This window comes from Colias eurytheme, chromosome 14 (genome assembly GCF_061535395.1).
Source record: "Colias eurytheme isolate Ceu_HAF_F1 chromosome 14, ilColEury1 Martin Lab GWU primary, whole genome shotgun sequence".
Lineage (NCBI taxonomy): Eukaryota > Metazoa > Arthropoda > Insecta > Lepidoptera > Pieridae > Colias > Colias eurytheme.
In genome coordinates, this window is record NC_142993.1 from 6,940,619 (window position 1) to 6,963,657 (window position 23,039).

At 33.9% G+C, this 23,039-nt stretch overlaps 1 protein-coding gene across 2 annotated transcripts in view; it reads right to left on the reverse strand.

Moving 5' to 3' along the window:
• Window positions 1-577: 577 nt before the first annotated feature.
• The window catches only part of LOC149902965 (RNA/RNP complex-1-interacting phosphatase), a 66,999-nt gene continuing 44,537 nt past the window's right edge, over window positions 578-23,039 (reverse strand). Inside the window, exons 6-9 of one of the 2 annotated variants that reach the window (XM_090109173.1) lie at window positions 13,158-13,198; window positions 7,716-7,823; window positions 7,068-7,280; window positions 578-753 (exon numbers count right to left, since the gene is read on the reverse strand). In XM_090109173.1, coding sequence (XP_089965299.1) covers window positions 674-753; window positions 7,068-7,280; window positions 7,716-7,823; window positions 13,158-13,198 — 442 coding nt within the window. In that variant the 3' untranslated portion in view covers window positions 578-673. Of the gene's footprint in view, window positions 754-6,818; window positions 7,281-7,715; window positions 7,824-13,157; window positions 13,199-23,039 lie in introns of those variants that run through there. The other variant, XM_090109172.1, reaches the window with a different exon arrangement.

Genomic DNA, 23,039 nt, shown 5'->3' on the forward strand with positions numbered 1-23,039 from the left:
TAATTTCTACTTCTCTTTCTTACATTGCTACATTGGAATATAGGGAAGTATGTATTATTTAGTATTGCTTTTTACATAATATTTACTGAACCAATTTGGCTAATATTTGTTATCAATTATCATAATATATTTTCCCAGGAATGACATGTAAGTATGTATATACCTACCGTAAATAATACTAGTTACTTTTAACTCAATAAAGCAAAGCCACAGACTAACGTTATATAACTTTACAAACTAAAATTAAATACTCTCGTTTGTTCGGTGATTAATAGTTTTATCGAAACCTTTGTTAACAATTATAATTTATTTGAAATTATATCGATTGTAGCGATACACGATATCTTCGATCTTAAATATACGGTCCACTTCCACGAACTATGTGCCACTGGGTTACTGGGATCTATATTTATTTTTTATCTGTTACGGTCAATGTAATGAAATGGTCAATTAATAAAACTATCATACTAAGGCTGTTTATACGCTTAGTTGTAGGCATTGATAGTAATTGTAAAACTTTATATAACTGTAGTAGGTATGTGGAAAATGAATAAAACTACATATTTGTATTCTATAGTATTTATTTATTGATCCATAATTCAAGTAGTAGGTACAAAAATCATCGATTCCAAAGTTCATTCGACTAAACCTTTATTTCGTGTCTTAAGAAGTACTAGAACTTAGAAGTATTAGAGCTGGCGTGGCGGTAGAAGTATCGTGTTGAGTATTGAGTATCCTTGCTGGAACCTGGATCTGCAACACAATCGCTATGAACAATAGAAACCAGAGGGGTAACAATGATGTCTCATATAGCAGTATTTTTTCTATTGTGGGAAAGTGGTGGTGAGAGACTAATATATGTAATTATAAAGCTGAAGAGTTTGTTTGTATGAAAGCGCTAATCCCAGGAACTACTGGTCCGATTTGAAATATTCTTTCGGTGTTAGATAGCCATCGAGGAAGGCTATAAGCTATATATCATCACGCTAAGACCAACAGGAGCGGAGCCCCGCGAGTGAATCCTCGGAGCGCAGCTAGTAGTAGGTACCTACACTAGCTAACTATACTATAGCGGTCACTTTACCACACTGGGAAATTGGGAATAATGGCTTTAAGACATCATGGTATATGGTTGGTTCTCATAATCTACTACATTGGCTTCGTAACCATACCTCAGAGATTATGATATGGACGCAAGTTTACATAGAATGTGTATGAATACTACCTACTTAGTTATATATTACCATTCATTGTAATATCATTCGAACTTAGTAAATTGATATATTACTGCCGATATAACAATACAAATAATGTTGAAAGATATAAACATATAAGCTAAAAGCCACATCATCAAATTATCGTAATACTAGATTTCCGCCCGCGGCTTCGCCCGCGTTTTCAAAGGAAAACCCGCATAGTTCCCGTTCCCGTGGGATTTCCGGGATAAAACCTATCCTATGTGTTAATCCAAGTTACCCTCTATATGTGTGCTAAATTTCATTGTAATCGGTTCAGTAGTTTTTACGTGAAAGAGTAACAAACATCCATACATCCATACATCCATACATCCATACATCCATACATCCTTACAAACTTTCGCCTTTATAATATTAATAGGATATCGGTCAAAAAGAATACAAATGTATATTAAAATTTCCTAAACTAATATTAATTAGACTCTTCAAGGATCGCTGGCAACTGTGACGTTCGTAACGCCGATAACAATCAACGCGGCGCCCGAAGCGTCACCAACTGCCACCAAACTGAACGAGGACATTAAAAACGGTCAAGTAATAGACATAAATTAAATAGCCATACACGTCACTCAAGGATACGAAGCCTCAAGTCAGGTAGTTAAGATCCGAAACAAAAATAGCAGATAACGCAAGTGAGATGTTTATTTTTATGTGATCCTAACAAATGTCACTAATTTACATTTTTCGATGGTAGTTAATATGACAGTCCGTTAAGATATCATTATATGCATATATTGAAGGTTATCTTTTAATTTCTCAAAGAAGAATATAAATATAGGTATGTATATTAGTTTTTTTATAAGATGCACTTTTCTCTTCTTCTTAATATTGATTGTATCCTTACACCGAAGTCGATGATGATCTTCATGCAATGATACAAGGTAGGTACAAATATTCGCACGTTGCATAGTGATTAAAAATCAAGATCATATATTTTGAACTTATGCAAACTATTGTAACATTTTTCTTAAATCCGTTATTTATTAAAACTAGTGGTCCGCCCCGGCTTCGCCCATGGTACATATTTAGTATCCTATGTCCTTCTCCTGGCTCTAAACCACCTCCCTGCCAATTTTCAGCTAAATCGGTTCAGCCGTTCTTGAATTATAAGTGGAGTAATAAACACGACTTTATTTTATATATAGATAATACACTCATCAAAATTCAATCATCATGATTATAAAATTAAGTCCAAAACTTCAATGTAAAACATAAATGGAAACAAAAATTAAAATCAGTTACAGCTGTCTTATTAATATTCAGTTTTACATCGCGTTCCGTTCATTGTTCGTGCGCACAAACTTTCTTGACGTCAAGTTTTCATCTTAAATTACTCGGAGGGGTCGTACCACACGCGAATATATTGCAATTCATTACAAGACGAACGCTAGAAACCGATACACAATACACAGTTGTTGCATGTAAATTACTCGACGTACTCATAATCTCGCCAGAAGCCAAACAATAGAGCAATAAAAGCGACTAGCATTGACTCGGGAAAGCTACCAGGTATCGACAACAAATAAATCAGACGAGCACTATACTTGCACTGAAAATATATCGAGAAGTCCCGAGCGTTACAAAGTAAACAGCACCAGCACATAAGTCAGTTTTCAACATAAAATACGTTCCGTAGAAGTGGGACACGGTGAGCTACGTTCATATCTGTCGCATCTCTACTTTGATTTATTTTCAAAAAGCGACAAACTTGTAGCAAATTCCCTTTATTTATCGTGTTAGTGCGACGAGACATTTATGGATTTGGGAAAACAACTGCGCACTAAATTTAGGAGAAACTATAGTTTTATTAAGTTGTTTTCTATAAGCGGTAAACTTGCAACTTGTGCGCTATTTGAAGTATTATGGAGGTAAAGTTTACAATAACGCGTAGTTACACTTAAATCTGAAACTCAAAAGAAACCATTTGTTTCACCAAAATACCTTCACGCGGTGTTTCGTAAGCACAATCTCAAGAGCATCAAGGCAGGCAGTGAAAATCCGCTCTCATTGCGCATTTTAACAACTATACCATTCTTAATAAAAAGGCCCTTTAGATTCTATCAAATTATACCGTTTAAGTTGTAATTTAACTATTGTTAAACGTTAATACATCATTACGCCTTTATTCAATCATTTTAAACAATTGGTTGCATTTTCCTTACCTGTATAGTTTCAGAAAATTCTTAGCACTATACCTTATATTTTACGTTACAGCTTGCACAATTAGTTCCTTAACAACATTCTGATTTCTATTTAATACTGAAATAGATCATTTAAATCATCCCCACACTGCACCCTGCGCCGTAATCATCGCCTGTCGGCTGCGTCATTCGTAAATCGTAATCGTAACATCTCGATGCGATGGTATCAATCACGTACCACTCTACGTGATCCCACCAATTTTACCATAATTAGATCCGTTCTCATGACTTACTGCATTTTTGTAACTGCTATTATATGTGGAGTAAAGGTTTTGTTAATTGTAATGATGAAATCGGGTTGCACAATGTTGTTTACTAGATTAGATACAAAAAAATTGTTGACAAACAAAGCACATTGGCTGGAACACGCGAGCTCGAATCCCATCCTTGTCGTCAATAATTAAGGTTTGAATGATGATTCAATGCAAAAAATACATATCATCACTACATAGTATAAAACAAAGTCGCTTTCTCTGTCCCTATTTCCCTATGTCCCTTTGTATGCTTATATCTTTAAAATAAAACTACTTTTTTTTTAATAGATAGAGCGATTCAAGAGGAAGGTTTTAGTATATAATTTATTAGGTTATAGACAAAGCGGGCGAAGCCGCGGGCGATAAGCTAGTTTAGCCTAATTAGTTATTAGTATCAGTGGATATTGTTACGATTTAATTCATTTCAATAAAAGCTGGTCAAAATCTAAGGTCAGAGTAGCTGTGAGCAGTCTTTATAAATGTTTGTTGGAGCTGCAGAAAGTTTATACGTATTGTATACATTTTTTTATCCTTATTTAAAAGTGTTAATTTATTACCCGAGTGAGGAGAAAGAAGGAGGGTAATTTTTTTAGAGTGTATGTGTATTTCTTTGTCCCGCTCTACAGCCAGAAACGCTAGATGAATGACTAGATGACCTATGAGATCTTTAATCATGTAGGTAACAGAGGTAGTGCCTGAAGGCTAAATATTAGACTCTGGTTGTTCAATTTAGTGATGAAAGTGATACAAGGAAAGAAGTCGTAGGTCTTAGAAGAGATAGCATTATTTAAAGAAATAAACAATAAATAATGGATGCCTTCAATTTTGCCTTCGCTTTCATAACATCATATTACATTGCATTGTAAAGGTCAAAAATTATAATTTAAAATTTTATATTCAAGTTATTAAAGTATAAAACATTTTAAATTTACTATCTTAACTCCAGAGCAATAAAAGCAAAATTAGAAATAAAATGGTTTTGTTTTCCGAAAAGAAAAAATAAAATAAATATGTCGAGACCCAAATTTTATTCCTTTTAAACTAAAAAAAGACATTGCCACATCAGGCGCACTTTGAACAGAAATTTTAATCTAAGTGTGTAATAATATCTAAAATTATATGTACTAAATTTAAAATAATAATGGCCGGTTTCACAACTTGATGATATGTTTTGTTTAGCCTATCTGTTAGTTTAAATGACAAATAATATATTAAAACAAATGTCAAAAAATGTTAACAAGGCATTATCAGTAAGCAGTGAAACCGCTCATAACAGTCCAGGATCCTTCGCCCATTTTTGCAAGTGTATAATCACGCTAATTTTCCGCTTAAAAGCTTTATTTTGACGAGACGCCCAATAATTTCCTGTACGAAACTCTCGATTGTGGTAGCTAACAGAGGTAACAAGGATAAAATGTTTTGATTTGATGGTTCTCAAATATTTATTACACAATTTGTAGGACAATATGTCTGTTGAATTATATAAATATTAACTAAGTGAAAACAAAAAAATCTGCTGGTTAGTTACATTTATGATGACCTCGTTATCGATACACATTGGAAAGGGGGGACTCTTTGATCAAACAATAGATTTTGTAGGACAAATATTTTTTCGAATAATTTAGATAATTATCTTGAGATTGAACAAAAAAAAGATTCAGTTAGTAATAAATATTTGAGAACCATCAAATCAAAACATTTTATCCTTGTTACCTCTGTTAGCTACCACAATCGAGAGTTCCGTACAAGAAATTATTGGGCGGTCCATAAAAATAAAGCTACTCACGAAAAATTAGCTTGATACTAATCACTTGCAAAAATGGGCGATGGATGGAACTAGAAGACCAATACTTGCCAAAAAGCACTGACAATATAAAACTATTTACATATTATAACTAAGAAATTAACACATCTTAAAGAAAACCTAATGGCTTCGAGCAGCTTCGAGTCACTCAATAATTTACAAATAATGAGAGTCTCTATTTTAATTATTATCTACACATTCACACGTGAAAATACTGGAATATTGTTGATAATGACGCAAAAAAACCTGTAAGTATTTATGTGGAACTTAAAACTGTAAATAGGTACTAATATTAAAAAGCTGAAGAGTTTGTTTGTTTATTTTTTTTGTTTGTTTGAATGCGCTAATCTCAGTAACGATTTGAAAAATTATTTCGGTTTGAGATAGCCCATTTATCGAGAAAAGCTAGCTATTTTGTAGGCTATATTATGCGGGTAAAACCGCGGGGCAGTTACAAATACTATATAACTATCTCATTAAATCTACCTACCTACTTACTACATATTTATTAATTTCCAGGTCTTTATACAATACCAAATATCTCCTCTAACAACAGAATGTTATCTACTTAGATGCTAAAAAATATTATTTCAAGTGACGCTTCTGAACGTTATCTATATATAGAAAAATACATTAAAAATAATGTAATTTAATAAATATTAGTTGTATTTAAGGTTCATCTTATTTTCGTTCTAAGATACATATATTATGACATTAATAATAAAAAATTATATGTTTAAAAAACTAAATCCATACTAATATTATAAATGCGAAAGTAACTCTGTCTGTCTGTCTGTTACTCAATCACGACTAAACTACTGAACCAATTTGCATGAAATTTGGTAAGGAGATATTTTGATACCCGAGAAAGGACATAGGCTACCTTTTATTGCGAAATATGTACCACGGGCGAAGCCGGGGCGGACCGGACCGGCGGGCGGTATTTATATAAAAGTAACTAAAATTGAATTTATGTCATGACGTGAAAATAAAGTACTCGGCCGTTCTCCATGCCGCGGCCGTCTCGGGCAGCGGAGTTCACGGCTTTTAAAAAAAACTTAAAAATGACAGGACAGAATTACTAAAATAGTGTTTAAGAATAATGTAAACTCTAATATCTCGTTCATAGTAGTAAGTAGTAGTTCAAGTTAAAATAAATAACTTATAAGTACCTATTAATAAAGCTAGTCTTTATTTTTACAGACACCAGAAGAAAGGCGCAAGAAAAGAGAAGACTTTTATTGCTTTTGCATTTTGTTAAAATTTATACTAAAGTGAAAAGGAAATATTTAGATACATATTTACTAAATCACAAAACAACATTCAGAAATGGCTCGTATTCTATTTCATGCAGAATGTATCCGCACAACCTTTGACATTGTAATAAACACAAGCCATTGTCAGTAATCATATCTGAAATCATATGAATCTGTACTTGAGGCGCTATCCTTCCTATTTCTGTAATATTTATCTTTGTCGTTTTTTAATCTTTTACCACCGTACCTTCTATCGCTATACTTTATTGTACGACCCTCGAATTCTTCATACGAACCTCTCCAATTATAGTCGAGATGATCGTTCCTCCTTTTATTATGACCATTGTGAGTATCTCTTGTCAAAATGGGATCTGTATGGGATTCGCGGATCGGTTTTATAATAGTCGTTTGGTTTATCTCAGAGTTAGGCGATTTAGGCTGCTTCGTTCCTAGAAGATCTGCTATGTAAACTTTCCTCTCTATTTTGTAACCACGTGCCGTTTCAAATTCTGTAAAAAAATGTTGTTTAAAACAAGTAATAACAGTTTATTATTCAGTAAATACATATTTAACTGCGAACACCGATATTTTGATTATACATTTTATCCAGGATTATTAAAGTATTTTCTTCTAGATAATCAACTGGGGTTAAGCATCTATTCTATACACATTTTAAAGTCTCTATAAGACTATAATGCATCATTATATTAAACAAACGAAATTGTGTTACTTAATTTTATCTAAAATAGAAAACATTACAGTCAAATAAATTCTTGTAAACAAAATCACATTAATATTTAAAAAAAATAAAAAAAAATAGGGGCACTTTTTACTTACACACACTAATTTTTACTATAAGTTGCATATTATGCTATAAGACTTAAACTTAAATTATTTTCCTTTTAAAATGAACGGAAACCTAATATTGTATAATAAGTGCATACTGTCGATAGCGCTGGCAGCGGGCCACCGCAGTCGATCGCGCAGGTATCGACACACCATGTACCCCGTTCGGTTCAAGCCGTGCGTGCAGTGAACACCTACCAAGGAATCTGTAACAAAGAATCTATTAGCTCCATATTTTTATAGGCAGATAGGACAGATAGATATGAAAGTCTGCTACAATTTTGCAGAATGGTGATTCGTCTATATCTTGACTATATAAACTTTTTAAATCTCGTTTTACGCTAAATCTTGCCAGATAGAAACTTTTTAAATCTCGTTTTACGCTTAGATGCATTGACCAATTAAAATTTATACGTACAAGCATGATACAAATTAAAGTTCATAAATCATCTAATTAATTAATCACCAAATATATTCCCTATTAAAAGCTATTTCCTCAACAACAAAAAAATTAAAGGTCCAGAATTTCCCAATCATATCACGCTACAGCTTTACGGAGTCTGTCAAACCATACATAAATAAGTGTAAATACGATATCGAATATCGTTCACGATTTCATACCAATAGAATATGGACTACGTTGATATCCACTACGACGTTTATCATCTGGATGATCGCGTGACAGCCAGCGCCTTTAATTTATAGCCTCTGTAGATCGTGTTAAACACTGCAGTTTTCTTTTTTTGCGTAAACATACACGCCTACAGCGCACCTATCTTATTGTGTGAGATTGAGAGCAATGGTAATTCAATTAATCGTTACATTTTTATACCATAGATTATAGATTTGTTGTCAATGACGGTTATAATTGTAATTATTTGCACTGAAATAACGCGAAGAGTTTGGACACTAATCTTAAATCTCAAAATTTCTAACAAAACTATTGAACTACAAATTAAAAACGCAATTCGCTCTACTCTAGCTCCATCTAAACTTCAATCAATAAATCACTAAGAAAAATACAGCGCGTCATCGTGTTTACTTCAAAATACTGCAAGCAGCGGGGTCGTTGACTGCTCGCACCCCTCGCACCCCCGGTGGGGTTAGCGGCGGAACTCGCGGCCCGTGGTTTGACACTTCCTCAGGAAGACCTTTGAAGTGTCGCAAGATGCTACCCTACGCCTGGAGTCGAATTTACACTTTTTTGAGGGGGAGGCGATGTAATTATATACACGTTAATATATAGAGGAAAAGCTGATTTACAAAAAACTCAAAATCGAAAAAAAAAATAAAAGGAACAGCTCCAAACATTTGCAGAAGGCTAATTAGTATACCTAAAGTAAACATACATATTAATAAATTCTTCTTAGTGACATTCTCACAGAACTTATTCATGAGCAGTCTCGGTACTTACTGTCTCTAAACGTATAGACTATACTCTCTATCGTATCTATCTATCTATTAACTATCGTAAATTTCAACAAAAAAACGTTTCTAATCTCTTCCCACGAAGAGAAAAGCAAATTTGATGCATTACACATGCAAATATGCGACGTCTCGAGCCGACGAACAACATTTGCGTATACTAAAATCTATCAAGAGGGCTTTCAACGGGAACTTAATTAACGACTGACACGGATTTGAATTAAAGAAACAAACAATAAACGATAATTGCGACCGCCAAAGCGATTATGTCGTTAGCGAACGCTTGGCGGAGATGTGACTGGGTTTCGCGACGGCCAAATGTCGACGATGCGGATTTTGAAATATCACAGCACTAACTTTCTTCTCTGTTAATTATAACGATGTTGTTTTTAATTACTACTAAATTTTTATAAGATTTTTTGTTCAGGTACTATTAGCGATATACTGCTTATTTAAGCTATTATGGGTGCCATCGTTCATAATATTTTTGCATTTTATGATGTTCCAAATAAATAATTTGAATTGATTTAGTAAATAAAGTATTACATTGAAAATTTAAACTGAACATTCAACTTCAAACAATACCACTCTATGTAGTAGCTATTAAAATGAGTATAAGATTTATGTATGAAATAGCTTCAATTCAGCATCAGACAATATTACGATCGGTAATGCAATTCCAGAAAATTCCAGCTAATAAAATTGTAACCGGTTTTAATTTGAGAAACAAAAGAGTCATTTTAACAAAATCATAAATAATTTTCAAAGTCATACAAAGAAACATTCCACCTCTCAGCCATTGAATAAAGTCACACAATAAACATAAAACCAGTAACCGAGAGCAAACAATCGAACGAACATAGAAGCATTAAAAGGGGGCGTTACATAATTTTAATAATGTATTATTATATTATTGTGATCATGTGATGTATCTCATTATTACATCAGACACTATAGACTTAATAAACCCATAGACTGTTCGTCTTTTTCCAGAATTAATTCACTTATTATAAAACAGGGGGTAAATCCTCCTGTGACATTTTAGATATTGTGTCGATTTTGTCACAGAAACATACTGTTTATCTATTTATAAAATTTAACATTTTCATTACTTAGATTCTTGTATTACGAAAATTCACAACCATACTGAATTATCCATTTCTCAAGCAGTAGGTATGCATAATTTTTCCGTAACTGAGTCACTCGGTGCACAGTGCATTGCATGCGGATCGATTGTCGACAATCGGTATATTGTAATCGAGACAACTCGATATCGATACTGGTGTAGCACCCACGCCCGACCTCCTTACATGATAAGCGGCTTATTAGGATTTTACCACACGCATCTCCTATTGTATAATATCGATATTCGAACCCAATATGAGTTAATTGCGTCTCGATTCAATTATGTAAATCGTCGCGTTGATTAACCGCGAACAAATAAAAACCGACTCACTAATAAAATTAGAGTTTGGATAATTAATGCGCAGTATTATCGATTAATTTGGAAATAATTTAGAGAAACGAGTCCGATACCCGTCCGGCTCGCTGTCGTTGCTTCACTCCGCTTGGCGCCACGCGTGGGCGTTGCTCAGATGGTGACTGATTAGGTATTTAGATAGATAACCGTTGCAATACACGTTTTATCGCTTGAATTTTATGATCCATCGATGATAGTACTTTAATTTTATGTAATCGAAAGTCGCATTCTTTTGAGAGTGCCCACAATTATTATGAAAAATAATTACCTCTCCGGATCTCCCAGAGAGTCAATTTAATTACTTACATTAAGTTCTACGATTGCATAATCATTTTGTTGACATTTTTTTATTAAATGAAAAGTTCACTTCTTATCATTAGACTGTTTATTATTTGAAACCTTAAACCGTTTTCATATAAGTCCTTGGCGCTTTTAGTTTCTAATATCTTATAACAGCCAATCTTAGGAATCTTCGCGTTGGAAATTACATATTTTTTACTAAATTTCAAAACGCTTTATCAGATAGAGCTGTATATTGCAATCATATTTTATAGACAATGAAATGTCACGCAATAAAAAATAAAATAAAGAGACAATAACTCAGCCAAAGCATCAAAAATATGTGTTGTAAGAAAATAAACTATATTGATTAATAATGTAAGCCTTGTTAAGTAGCAAGTCATCTGTCCATAACGGTACCAAAGTTCATTTATCATTGTTGCAATGCCAAGATGTGACAAGTTATGCCAGCGGCGTCAAATATTTTTAGATCTCGGATATTTTATTTGATTTTATTACATTCGCATAGAAACGTCCGACTAGAATTCGGTAATGTGATATAGAATGAGAAGATTTGTAAATGGATACAAATATTGAATTTGTCTCGGAGCTGAATATGAATTCGATTATTGGACGTATCGGTTGTCAGTGGGACCACCCCGGGCGGCATCAAACGGTAGCAAGTGAAACATTCCTAACGCGTGCGATATCGCTTTATTCAGACACGCGGTTGATTCTCAGCACGATAGCGCTTGAAATACCTATGAATATTTGCGCGCTCGGTTCAACTATAGAAGGACATTTTATGTATAAACACTACACGGCTCGATCTTTTTATTAAAGAATCCCAACCCGTTATTTTCTTCATCGCAAGATAAACGAGCTCAACGCAGACCGCCCGGTAAAAGTAATATAGCCGACAGTAATTTTAATTAGGCTGAACAACAACAATTGTATCTTATTAATTAAATAGATTAACTCGGCCTCTATTAGGCTCGCGCTAACCATTTAAAACCTTCGTATTATACACATCTCACTCAATCTACTTAGCGACACCGATAACCGGTCATTACCGACTGAGACGCCGACGGCATATGCTCACAATTAATTGAAACTACCCACGTAATCTAATAAAAGCTAGTTTCGGTCGAGACAAACACGAGTGACCATACGTAATTATAATCTAATGAACATTCCGAATATTGAGTTCGGCACCGTGAGAAGTTCGACGATAACTACGATTTGTGTCACTGTAATTAAATGTGTAGCTGCCGATAAACTCGGACGTGCGGACCGAATCTACTAGTTTTGATTGCTATGACGTATTGACAAACCAATCGGACTGGCCCCTAATGGGCCTTTCGTCGCTCGCCGATACAGGCGTAACAAATAAAAGCTGTGGCTCATTGCTAATTAAACACGTTACACGTTCGTCAATTAAATCAGAACGATCTTAAATTGATGCCGTATATTATTTCCAACTTATCGATAAGCTTTGATTTATTTTGGAAGGTGTTACGAAAGAATAATCTCTAATTAAAGATATAAAAATAAATAGATGCGTATTATTTATTTCAATTATTCATGAAAGCAAATTCTTAAAAACTTTCAGGATTCAACTTTGTCAGGATTCGAGATTATATTGAGATTGTTACTCCTCATTCTAGGAATAAGAATGCGTTTGGGACATTCAAAATAAAAAGAAATCTAGTAATTAAATCTGAGTGGCAAACTTTAACCAATTTAATCTCAAAGACCACTGAGCAAACAAAGTTTGTTTCACAAACGGTACTTCTTTTCGTAATATAAACACAATAAAAGATTATTGCGGGTTCGTGTTTTCGATTCAACAGTAAACAGATTTACATTAGAAAATGCGTTAAGAAAGGTGTCAATAGAATAGCGATTAGTGACAATAGAGAGGCCGCGCAATAGCACTCTTTATGGTGGTCTTGTAAAGCAATACAATTAGGCAATGGGCATGCATTAACACCTTAGCGTGACGACCAACCCACGTACACCGATGTACTACATTATACTATTATTATACTGCTGAGCCTACGTAGTTTGCTATCGAAATTGCATGCAGAGATATAGGCAAGCTTTTACAAATTCAAATTGGTAAAATGATGTTGTAAAGTTATTTTTCACTATTGACTTATTTTAATGTAAATTAAATTCATGTTTACATGCAAGACAACACATTTAATAATTGAAAGATTATTTATCTTAAAAAATGTTTTTACCCACATTCTTATCGCTACACAGTCCAAAGCAAAACAATGCCAGTCAGTAACTTAACGAACTAATGCAATATAGACGAAAAATATTTACATAAAGTACAAATAAAACTTACCGTCATCTTTTTCCAGAAACACATCAACAGCGTCCATGAATCTGAAAGGAACGGCAAATTAATACACGTGAATGTGGTTTTTTATACGTTTACATTGTTTCTTCGCACAATGTCACACTTAAACTTGAAGGAATGCAAAAATACATACATCTAGAGAATCGTAAAACACGAAGCCTCTATTATTAGTCGGGTATGATCAACAAAAGAAGTTTGCTGTTTAATTTTATGGCATTCCGACACATAATTCCAACATACATACTAATATAGTTAAAAGCCAATAAAACTAAGTTACGGTGTAAAACGATACGTAACAAAGTTATTTCGGATCGTGAGGTTTAATTAAATTTTACAAGAATGTTAGACAGCAGTCGCACAATGAAATATTATCATATATCGATCGCAGCGTGTCGCCATGTTTTAATCGATTTTTTTACACCTAAAACCGCATGATCTGTGGGCGACCCCTAAATTACAAGGCATTTCTGCCGGTTGCATTTCAGATTCTTTGATGAAATATTATGTTTGTTTTCAACATTATAAATGTCTTTTAACATTTTAGAAAGGGGGCGCCGATGACGCGAACTTTTATAGAATATTCTGGAAGGGTGGTTTAACGAAACCCGTTTGAATGTTAACAATTTGAAAGCCTTGCATAAACACCGTGCTGATTGCGAATTGTCATGTAAAATTTATGTATATTCGCGTAAAGGATGTAAAGTTATCACACCTAGTCATTTAGCTGATTCAGATTGCAAATTGTTCAAACAACGCTTAAATACACAATGATGAAGCTTTTAGCGGGTTATAAACTGAATAAATCCGCTCGCAAACAAAAAACGTTAATTAGAAACGATTTTTATGAAGAAGGAAAATATAATACAAAATTCTGTGAATACCTGACTGAGAATGGCTATAAGTGGTCAAACAAAACATCATCAACAAACAATTCCAAAGAATATATTCTTTACTCCAATAAGATTTACAAAATGAAACTATCCGCGACGTGTGGCGCCAAAGAGTAAACATTTTAACTATGCATAAAGTCACGTTTCAATTAATTCACAGAATATTTTACAAGGATTCGGATAAATCACCTTCGTAAATATTGACGTATTTGTTTTTTTGTTTAAAGCAATATTTCATCTAATAAATAAAATACTGCGAAAATAAGCTTGAGTACTTGTTACATTAAGAACATTTTATGAGTTGTCTGATTAAATATTCAATTGAATTTATTTCTACAATTTGTCTTGTATTATTTGTACTTGTAATAGAAACTAATATAACGTCGGCGGAGTACCCAGCAACAGACCCGAGTCGCCTCAAGCTTTTATTATTTTCGAAATTTCATTACAATAAATGTATTTAAATAATCCTTATTATACAACTTTTATAATTACAAGGGTTCGACATGGGTTCAATTCTAATTAAGTTCCATAGTACACATTAATTCCATCGGTGCCGTTAATCGATCTATTCGATTTTACGACCCAAGGAATTACATTTTGTCACGAAATTTAACATTAAAAATCAGGAGTCGGGAACGACATGCTCCAAGTTTTTAACGAGTTAGCCTTCGATGTTATAGTAGAAAAACTTATGAAATATGGAATTCACAGGAATGATTTAGTTCCACTCGCTAGATCGACTCGAAGATTGGACGAATTTAATATCAAACTTTGTATTAAACTTTCTAAGCGCTTCCTGGTCAACACGGACGTCATTATTTAAAAAACTGTCAGAATTGTGTATTTTATTGCTCGGTTGGGCAGATCGGAGCAACGTGAATTACATGCTTTCTTATTTAATATCAGTTGCGTCTTACGTGTGTAAGATAATTTATATCTAGCGGCGTTATCTGTGCCGAAGATCGCTCCCGAGTTATAATCCGGATATTTTTCATGCGGCACCGCCGCGACCGCGCCGGTGTGTGGCGTTCTCGGTCAATTTATGTGCTAGCCATCGCTGCAATTATTGTCACTGTTATTGGTTTAAGAGACGAAGCTGCCGCGGCTCCGCGAAACGTGTATCCTTGCGCAAAGAATTATTGATGCCTCCGTTTGATGCTTATCAGTACTCGTAACTAATCCGTAACCTATAACTTCTCATCGATTCTCGTACAGGTGTAACACATACCATTTTTAACACGCGATTTAAGTTACAATACATTTTATGAACGGAGCTCAGTAAAATTCCATACGAAACGAGTACGATAGTTAATAAAACACTTATTGTAATAAAATTGAAAATTAACATGGCCATTATTAAACTATGATGACGTGATTAAACGTAAATGACTATAATAAACAATGTTACAACTGTTGTAAAGCGAGCAAAATGTTGCGATGATAAATAAATAAATTCTTTATTTGACAACAAAAAATATACATGTACATGCAATTATAGGATAACTTACATATAAGTAAAACATAAATCGTAGCTGTAGGTACAATTAATTGCAATATTTGAACAATGTCTCCTATGCTAGGAAATGTCCTGTGTTACAGGAGACATTTTATCCGTCCGTTGATACAAGATATATACCTGAATATTATAACAATTCTATACTATGCAAGTATCACTTTAGCCGAAAATTTGATGACTTTAAAGAATAAACTCTTTGCAAAAAATATATATATATATATATATATATATGAGAGAAATTTAACTAAAAATCTAAAAGAATTTAAAAGAAAGGATATACGTATTGAGTGTGTGTGTGTGTGTGTGGGTGTGCGTGTGTGTGAAAGAGTGTGTATGTGAGTGTGTGTGTGTTTTCTAGTTTGTAGTTTGGATTAAATAATATAATGATCTAACAAGTGTTCACATTCATCATAATTTAGCTCTAGAAGGTAATTAGTTAGGTTGGACTTACATTGTAATGTGTTCATGTTGTGTATATTAAGTGTCTTATGTAATTTATTATATAGATGTGCACTTAGGTAGTCGTAATGTCTTTTTGCAAGCTTAGTATTTGTATATATGACTGGACATATCGGCGGGGGTCGCCTCTTATCTGAGAGTTTACTTTTAGTTGCGGGAAGGCTTTTATGCTTCTTCATCATTGCCCGGAGTATATACATTTTGCGCACAGTAAGTACCTTAAAATCAGTGTATACTTGTTTCGTTGGATATCTGAAGGGTTTGTTGAGAAGAGTTTTAATCACTGCTCTTTGAGCTCGTTCGGCTTGTATAATATTGTTTTTCGGAGCACCTCCCCAAGCGGTGATGCAGTAACCAATAATTGATTCGCATAATGCGGTGTACACTATTTTAAGAACGTCTTTATTAGCAGGGATTCGTAATTTTTTAAAAACAAAGATTAACTTCCTTATTCGTGAAGAGATAGCGTTAAGGTGCTGTTTCCAGGAAAGGCAAGAGTCTATCCAGACACCGAGATATTTAACTGTGTCGGCCCTATCTATAGATAGACAATTGCAGGTATTTACTCTATCGCACGAGTGAGCTAAAATTTTGAAAGAGGGTTCAGGTGGAATGGCAGATATTTTACTGGCAAAGGTAATAAATTTAGATTTTTGAACATTTAGACTCAGGAAGTTTGAAGAAAGCCAATTTTGAACAACACTTAAAGCACCTTCTGCTCCTTTCTTTGCCTCATCCCAGTCACGGCCACTCACTAAAAGGACAGTATCATCAGCATATGCTATGATACGTGTAGAAGGATAAGCAAGTTGGCAAAGTTCGTTAACATATATTTGAAAGAGGAGTGGAGATAGTAAACTACCTTGGGGTAAGCCAAATTCCAAAGATTCTTCAGTGCTGATGTGACTACCAATCTTAACGGATTGAGTTCGATTCGAGAGGAAATCTTCAAGTAGTTTGTAAGCCGTTCCCCGGATACCAATTCGCTCGAGCTTTTTTAGTAGGATAGGGATAGAGACAGTATCAAAAGCTTTGGACAAGTCGAGGAATATGCCAATACACTTTAGTTTGTTGTCTATATTTTTAACTAAAAATTCTAGAAGTGCAGCGACTGCATTTTCTGTTGACATGCCTTTTCGAAAACCAAACTGATTGTCAGCGATGATTTTATATTTCTCAAGGTAGCTATTCATGTTCTTGTATATTATTCTTTCTAAAATTTTGGAGATAGCTGGCAGTACTGAAATTGGTCTGTAATTATTTATACTATCTCTATCCCCAGCCTTGTAAACCGGATGTACGATAGCCTTTTTGAGAGCTGTAGGAAAAAAAGCTGTAGGAAAAAATAGAACTTTATTGATGATCGTTGAATTTTACTAATTAATTAAAAGTTTATTAAGAGCGCATGTATTGCACGCCTCATAAGCGAAGCGTTGAGGTGGGTACTACTGTCACTTCGCGCAAAACATCTGATTTTTCAAACTTAAAATGTCTTTATGTATCATACATTGCACTTGTAAGATAATACATACACACACATATTAAGAAAAAACACTATTTTTAACGTTCATGATATTTTTGATGTCATTTTTGTTATTTAAACTAGTTAAAAAACAGTTTAAAAAAGTTCTGTCTTGGACGTCCGTGTGTCTGTATGTGCGGATCCTTTTTCTTGTTAACACGATAGCGACCGAAATACTTTACTAATCGAGTCTTTTTTTTTCTCTTACGCTTGAGTATGCTCAGGAATAGAACCCTTTCATTTTTCAGGGTCTGATTCGATGTGGTTTAATTGTTATTAAATAAACAAAAATAATAATTAATAAATATTTATTAAAAAAAAATTATGAGGCGTGCACTTTTGGATTTTCCAAATTATTTTCGAATTTGTACGAAATGGAACAAGCAAATAGGACCCAAAACCTGAGAAATTGGACAACAAGGCATCCATCATAGTACAAACAACATGTCGGTACAATACACGCTAAGAAAGTGGTCGAAAGCGAGATAATGGGCGACACTTCGATACAACGTCAGATAAGGATTCAGGTGGTTCCCATGCGATCCAGCACACACTATGGGTCGCATCGAAATTGTCTCATGAGTCAAAGGTTAAAACGTGGAAATTGTTCGGAGAGAAATCCTGCTGATACTTAAAACAATCCTAACCAAAACCGTCCACAATCGAATAAGTCATTAAAATTGTGAAAGCATAAAACATGTAAAATGAAGATATTATCGCATGCGAAGGATCATGAGCCCATCAAAAGTGTTTTTACGATTCGACATAAACGCATTGGCGTTTTAATGTTCTGTATAGATGGTATGTAATTTACGCTCTCGGAGCGATGTTTATGGCGTGCGAAGTATAGGGCGGCCAGTGGCTAACTGCCGATGGATATTAGTCCGTTTATCCTTTGATGTGCTTATTAGAAACGACGCGGTTAGATAAATCATCTATCAGTATTATTGAAAATTATAAGTTAGTCATTGTTTGATGAAGCTTTACTTCCGTCTACTTTATTCTTAAATAGTGCGATAGGTACAGTTCCGTTTCTTTAAATTTCAAGTCCATTTAATCCATCCATCCATAAGCTCTCATTAAGAAAACCAGAAACTATATTTTCATTGAGTTTGATAACAAATTCTTAACGAACCAATCGAAAGCCATTAACCAGAGCTATATTGCAAATGAAGTGTGCGAGTTATAGCCGTCATTGGTAGGCGCCTCTGTGAGCCTTCAGGGTACAAACTGTCATAGCGGCTGTGATTTACATGGGATGAAGGCATATCTATACAGGTTGAGTTAACCGTCACATTCATTTGTATAGGCTTCAAGGAAAAGTATTTTTTAATGAAATTATTTGTATGTGTTTTTTTTTTATTTTATTTAAAAGTGTTTATTATTAGCTACAAAATATTTTCTTTCACATATTTTATTTCTCTGTCTTAATAACACAAATATGCACACCAATAATTCATTCAATTTAATCATTTCAGTAAATATTAAACAAATCATGCATACGTATTTAAGAAAACTAAATTCCTCAACAATTCTAACCAGATAGACCAACAAAAACTAGTAACTATGACATTTCCTACGGATACGCAGAATTCCGAATGGGGCATGAGATTGTTGGAAGAGCGAAAACAAAAGGAATTTGCATACATACCGCTCATATATAACAATAAACAACATGATAACAACACAATATATAGTAAGCAGTTCTCGTATTATACAAAAGTCAGATCAAAACTCGTTCCATTTTCCGTATACTTTTGCTATTCGCTACGCTACTCGTCACTCAAATACATCTAAGGAAACTCCGCGAAATCACTATTCAAGATGATGAACTTACCGAACAACATTTTTATCCTAAATTCATATGACGTAAAGAAAACACGATGTAACGCAAACAACAGGAAAATAAAGTGCTGCGATAAAGCGCGGTCGCTTGCACTGTAATCCAGTAAAAGAATTTTGTAACTTGAGTTTCGGTTAATTTTATATGTCCACAGGGCACTAGAGGGAATACTTATTAGATTTTACCAAAACTTATAAAACCTGTAGAACTTCCATTGATTATGCATACGGAAATCATAGTTATTGTCGTGCGTAGTCTTCGTTTGTACATGTGATTTTATATCTTCCAGTACAAAAAGATTTACATATATGTGTAGCTGACATATACCCACATTAATTTTGACTATGACAATTCGTTATGTATTTTTTGCAAATCTGATACAAACTTATAGTAGCCATTATTTCAACGTAATTTATTACGCGCACTTATAGCTGATGTCCTCTAAACAAATCCCGATATGCAGTGAATCATAAAGTCCTCAACAATTGCGATCAAACAGATTTCTAAGAACTGCTCATTTCCGAGTCACCGTTGTCTTGGTACAGCCATAATAGGGAACATAACATATGCCGCTTCAAATGAAATAATATTACTTTATTTATAATACTGGTCGTAATAAAACCACAAACTATTTCTGAATTCCAATTATGCAGCGGTTTGCATCATATGCTTGACCTATTAAATGTCGTGATGTAATACACTTCGTTAATTTTCCGAATAACTGCATTATGAGGTATCTTGCAATATTTTGTTAATAATATAAATCACATATAGGAACTTTCAATAGGTCAATAATATAAAAGGTAATTCAATTCCAGAATGGATGGTAAATGGAAAATATATTTTAATTTCCAATTACATTTAATTCCAGTAAAAAAGAGTTTAATTTCAGGATAAAAATTTAAAGATAAAAAAGTTCCTATCATATGTTGCTACGTAGACGACTTAAGTTTCTCATGTACTCCTTTTTACCATCTCTTCCAAATAGATGTGATTGTTGACAAAAAAAAGTGCCGCATAAACAGCTGAGAGATAAATAAAACACTATTATACAATATCGCAAACCATAAGACTTTAAGTAACAAACCGCAACCATGTCATCGTTTCACAGTGTCTCATCAGTTTCTAATCGTAAGACGTGCTAATTAATTGCTGGCATCAATCGAAAATGGCGCCAATGACACATAAGTCATGGTGTTTTGATATTTACCCCGGCATTGTTTGACTCAGTGGCATGAATAAGTGTGAACTGTTCTTCTAATTAATAAATTTATGATGGGTAATCGACACCTCTTATTTGATTTAAACCTGTTGGCAAAGTTAAAAGCACATTATAAACTTTTGCATTATTGTCTCTTAATGTTATTTGAAGATCGTGTTAACGATTCATTGTGTAAAATAGGGTTCTTAGGAATTTTGTGCAATAAATTACTACGATAGGAAATGTAGAGTAAATATTGAAAGGTTTCAACACGTCAAAATACACGATTGAACCAACCCATCGAAAAAAATCTTAGTAAACTTACCATTAACATTTTAATATCTGTACCGAAAACAATTTATGCCAGACAATTACATGAAACATCTATTTAAATCGACCCAAATCCATTGAAGTTCAGATTGCATAAGTAAATTTAATTAACTTCGAACGGTTATACTCATTTCACAAGTACACAACCCGACATGTAAAACGTACAATAAAGGGAGCTTAGAGCATAATAATACTTATTTGTCCAATGTCTCAATTACACAGACTTGTGTGGCCTCCGATGATTATACAGCACTATAGCAGCAATGTAATAGAAACTATAATATTGTCGATATTTAGATCGGTTATTACTCCGAATGAAACGCTATAACCACTGGTAATGGGCACGTTAGAAATAATAGACTACAAGCCCGCATAGGACAAAAATATGTGTCAAATGAACCACCAGGGGACATATCTAGAACGAAAGAAGAGCAAAAAATAATAAGATTCATCACTATGCCGTCACTTGTAAGCTGTCCAACTGAGTGCAGATGAGAATTGAAAAGTACAGGTAGACTCGGTAAATTTTGGTCATATATTTTTGTACGGCATTCTTAACCATCGATAGATCCATTAAAAATAATAAGAAACCGCTCAGTGCCGTACAAAAATGGTGGTCCACCAAGTCGGAATTTTTATTTAATTTCCGAGAGTTACCGGGGGTAAATTTGGTCATTTGACCATGTACGGCATCTGTGTCATACTATTGCTATACTGCTTTTAATCCATTATTCCGCAACGCCGTACAAAAATCATGGGGACAAGGGGAAAAAATCGAGAGTTGCAATCCCCTCTCTTTCCCCACTCCAGGGGGTCATTTGACTAAGTACGGCTTCGGTTCCAAAACATTATCTAGCACTCAAAAGTACTATTAAAAGCAATGCCGTCAAAAAATAATTGTTCTTTTAAATGTATACCAATAATCATCTTAATTTCATCGAATTCTTGATATAAAGAGCTGTAAGGTCATTTGACCCTGTACGGGAACTTTTTTTTTAACATGATATTGTAAAATTCAATTGTTGTATAGTATTGCCGTTCAAAAGAAACCGTTCTAAAAAAAGTTATAGAGAAATGCAAAACCAGAAATTTTGTTAAAGTTTAAACATCGTAGATTAATGAAATATAATAGTTTTCTACACTTTATTCGTTGTTTTAAATAGTATTAACATAGATAAATTAGGAAAAAACGATGCCGTACATTTTTGTGCAGACCACATCTTTTAGGCTGATGAAAGCGACGAAAGCTACAATTTTAAGGGTGCTTTATGGCCATTTGATACAGTACGGCATTAACATATTTTTACCCAACTACGGCAAAGCAAAAGGAGGGTTATGGTTGTTTACAGGTCATGTATGTATGTTCATCTATTCCCTCGTAACTTCTAAACTACTTATCAGAATTCGACAAATGACATATCATTAGAAGCGTCTGAATTGTTCACTGGATAACCAGCGACCAGCTAGCTAAAGGCTATATGGGGTTTCACAAAATCTAATGTGGCGCCCTCTAGCGGACAAAACATACAGAGTAAAAAAATAAAGTTAAGATAAATATGCAGTGTTTGGTATCATTTGAAAGCGCTTTACTTGTACATTTTGAATATGTATATATTACTAGCATTTGCTTGTGACTTTACCTGTATTCATTGACTGATTGCATATAATTCACATCTTTTCGTTCATAGTTTTTTTATTAGTTCATCAATTTAACGGAGTCCATTCCACCTGACTCCGACTTTCCAAGGTGATAATTAACCACCTCGAGCTTCTTAATATTAATGTATATTTATATTTTATTATAAAAATATAAAGCAAACATTTCGTTATATGGATTTTTTTCTTTTTCAGATTTTTCCCCTTTGAACCAACGAAAATGTACGGCACATGAAAAAATATTATCTATGCATAAAATACTTTAAAAATAAATTTATTTCGTGTTGTGTCAAATGACCCCCTGGAGTGGGGAAAGAGAGGGGATTACAACTCTCGATTTTTTCCCCTTGTCCCCATAATTTTTGTACGGCGTTGCGTAATAATGGATTAAAAGCAGTATAGCAATAGTATGACACAGATGCCGTACATGGTCAAATGACCAAATTT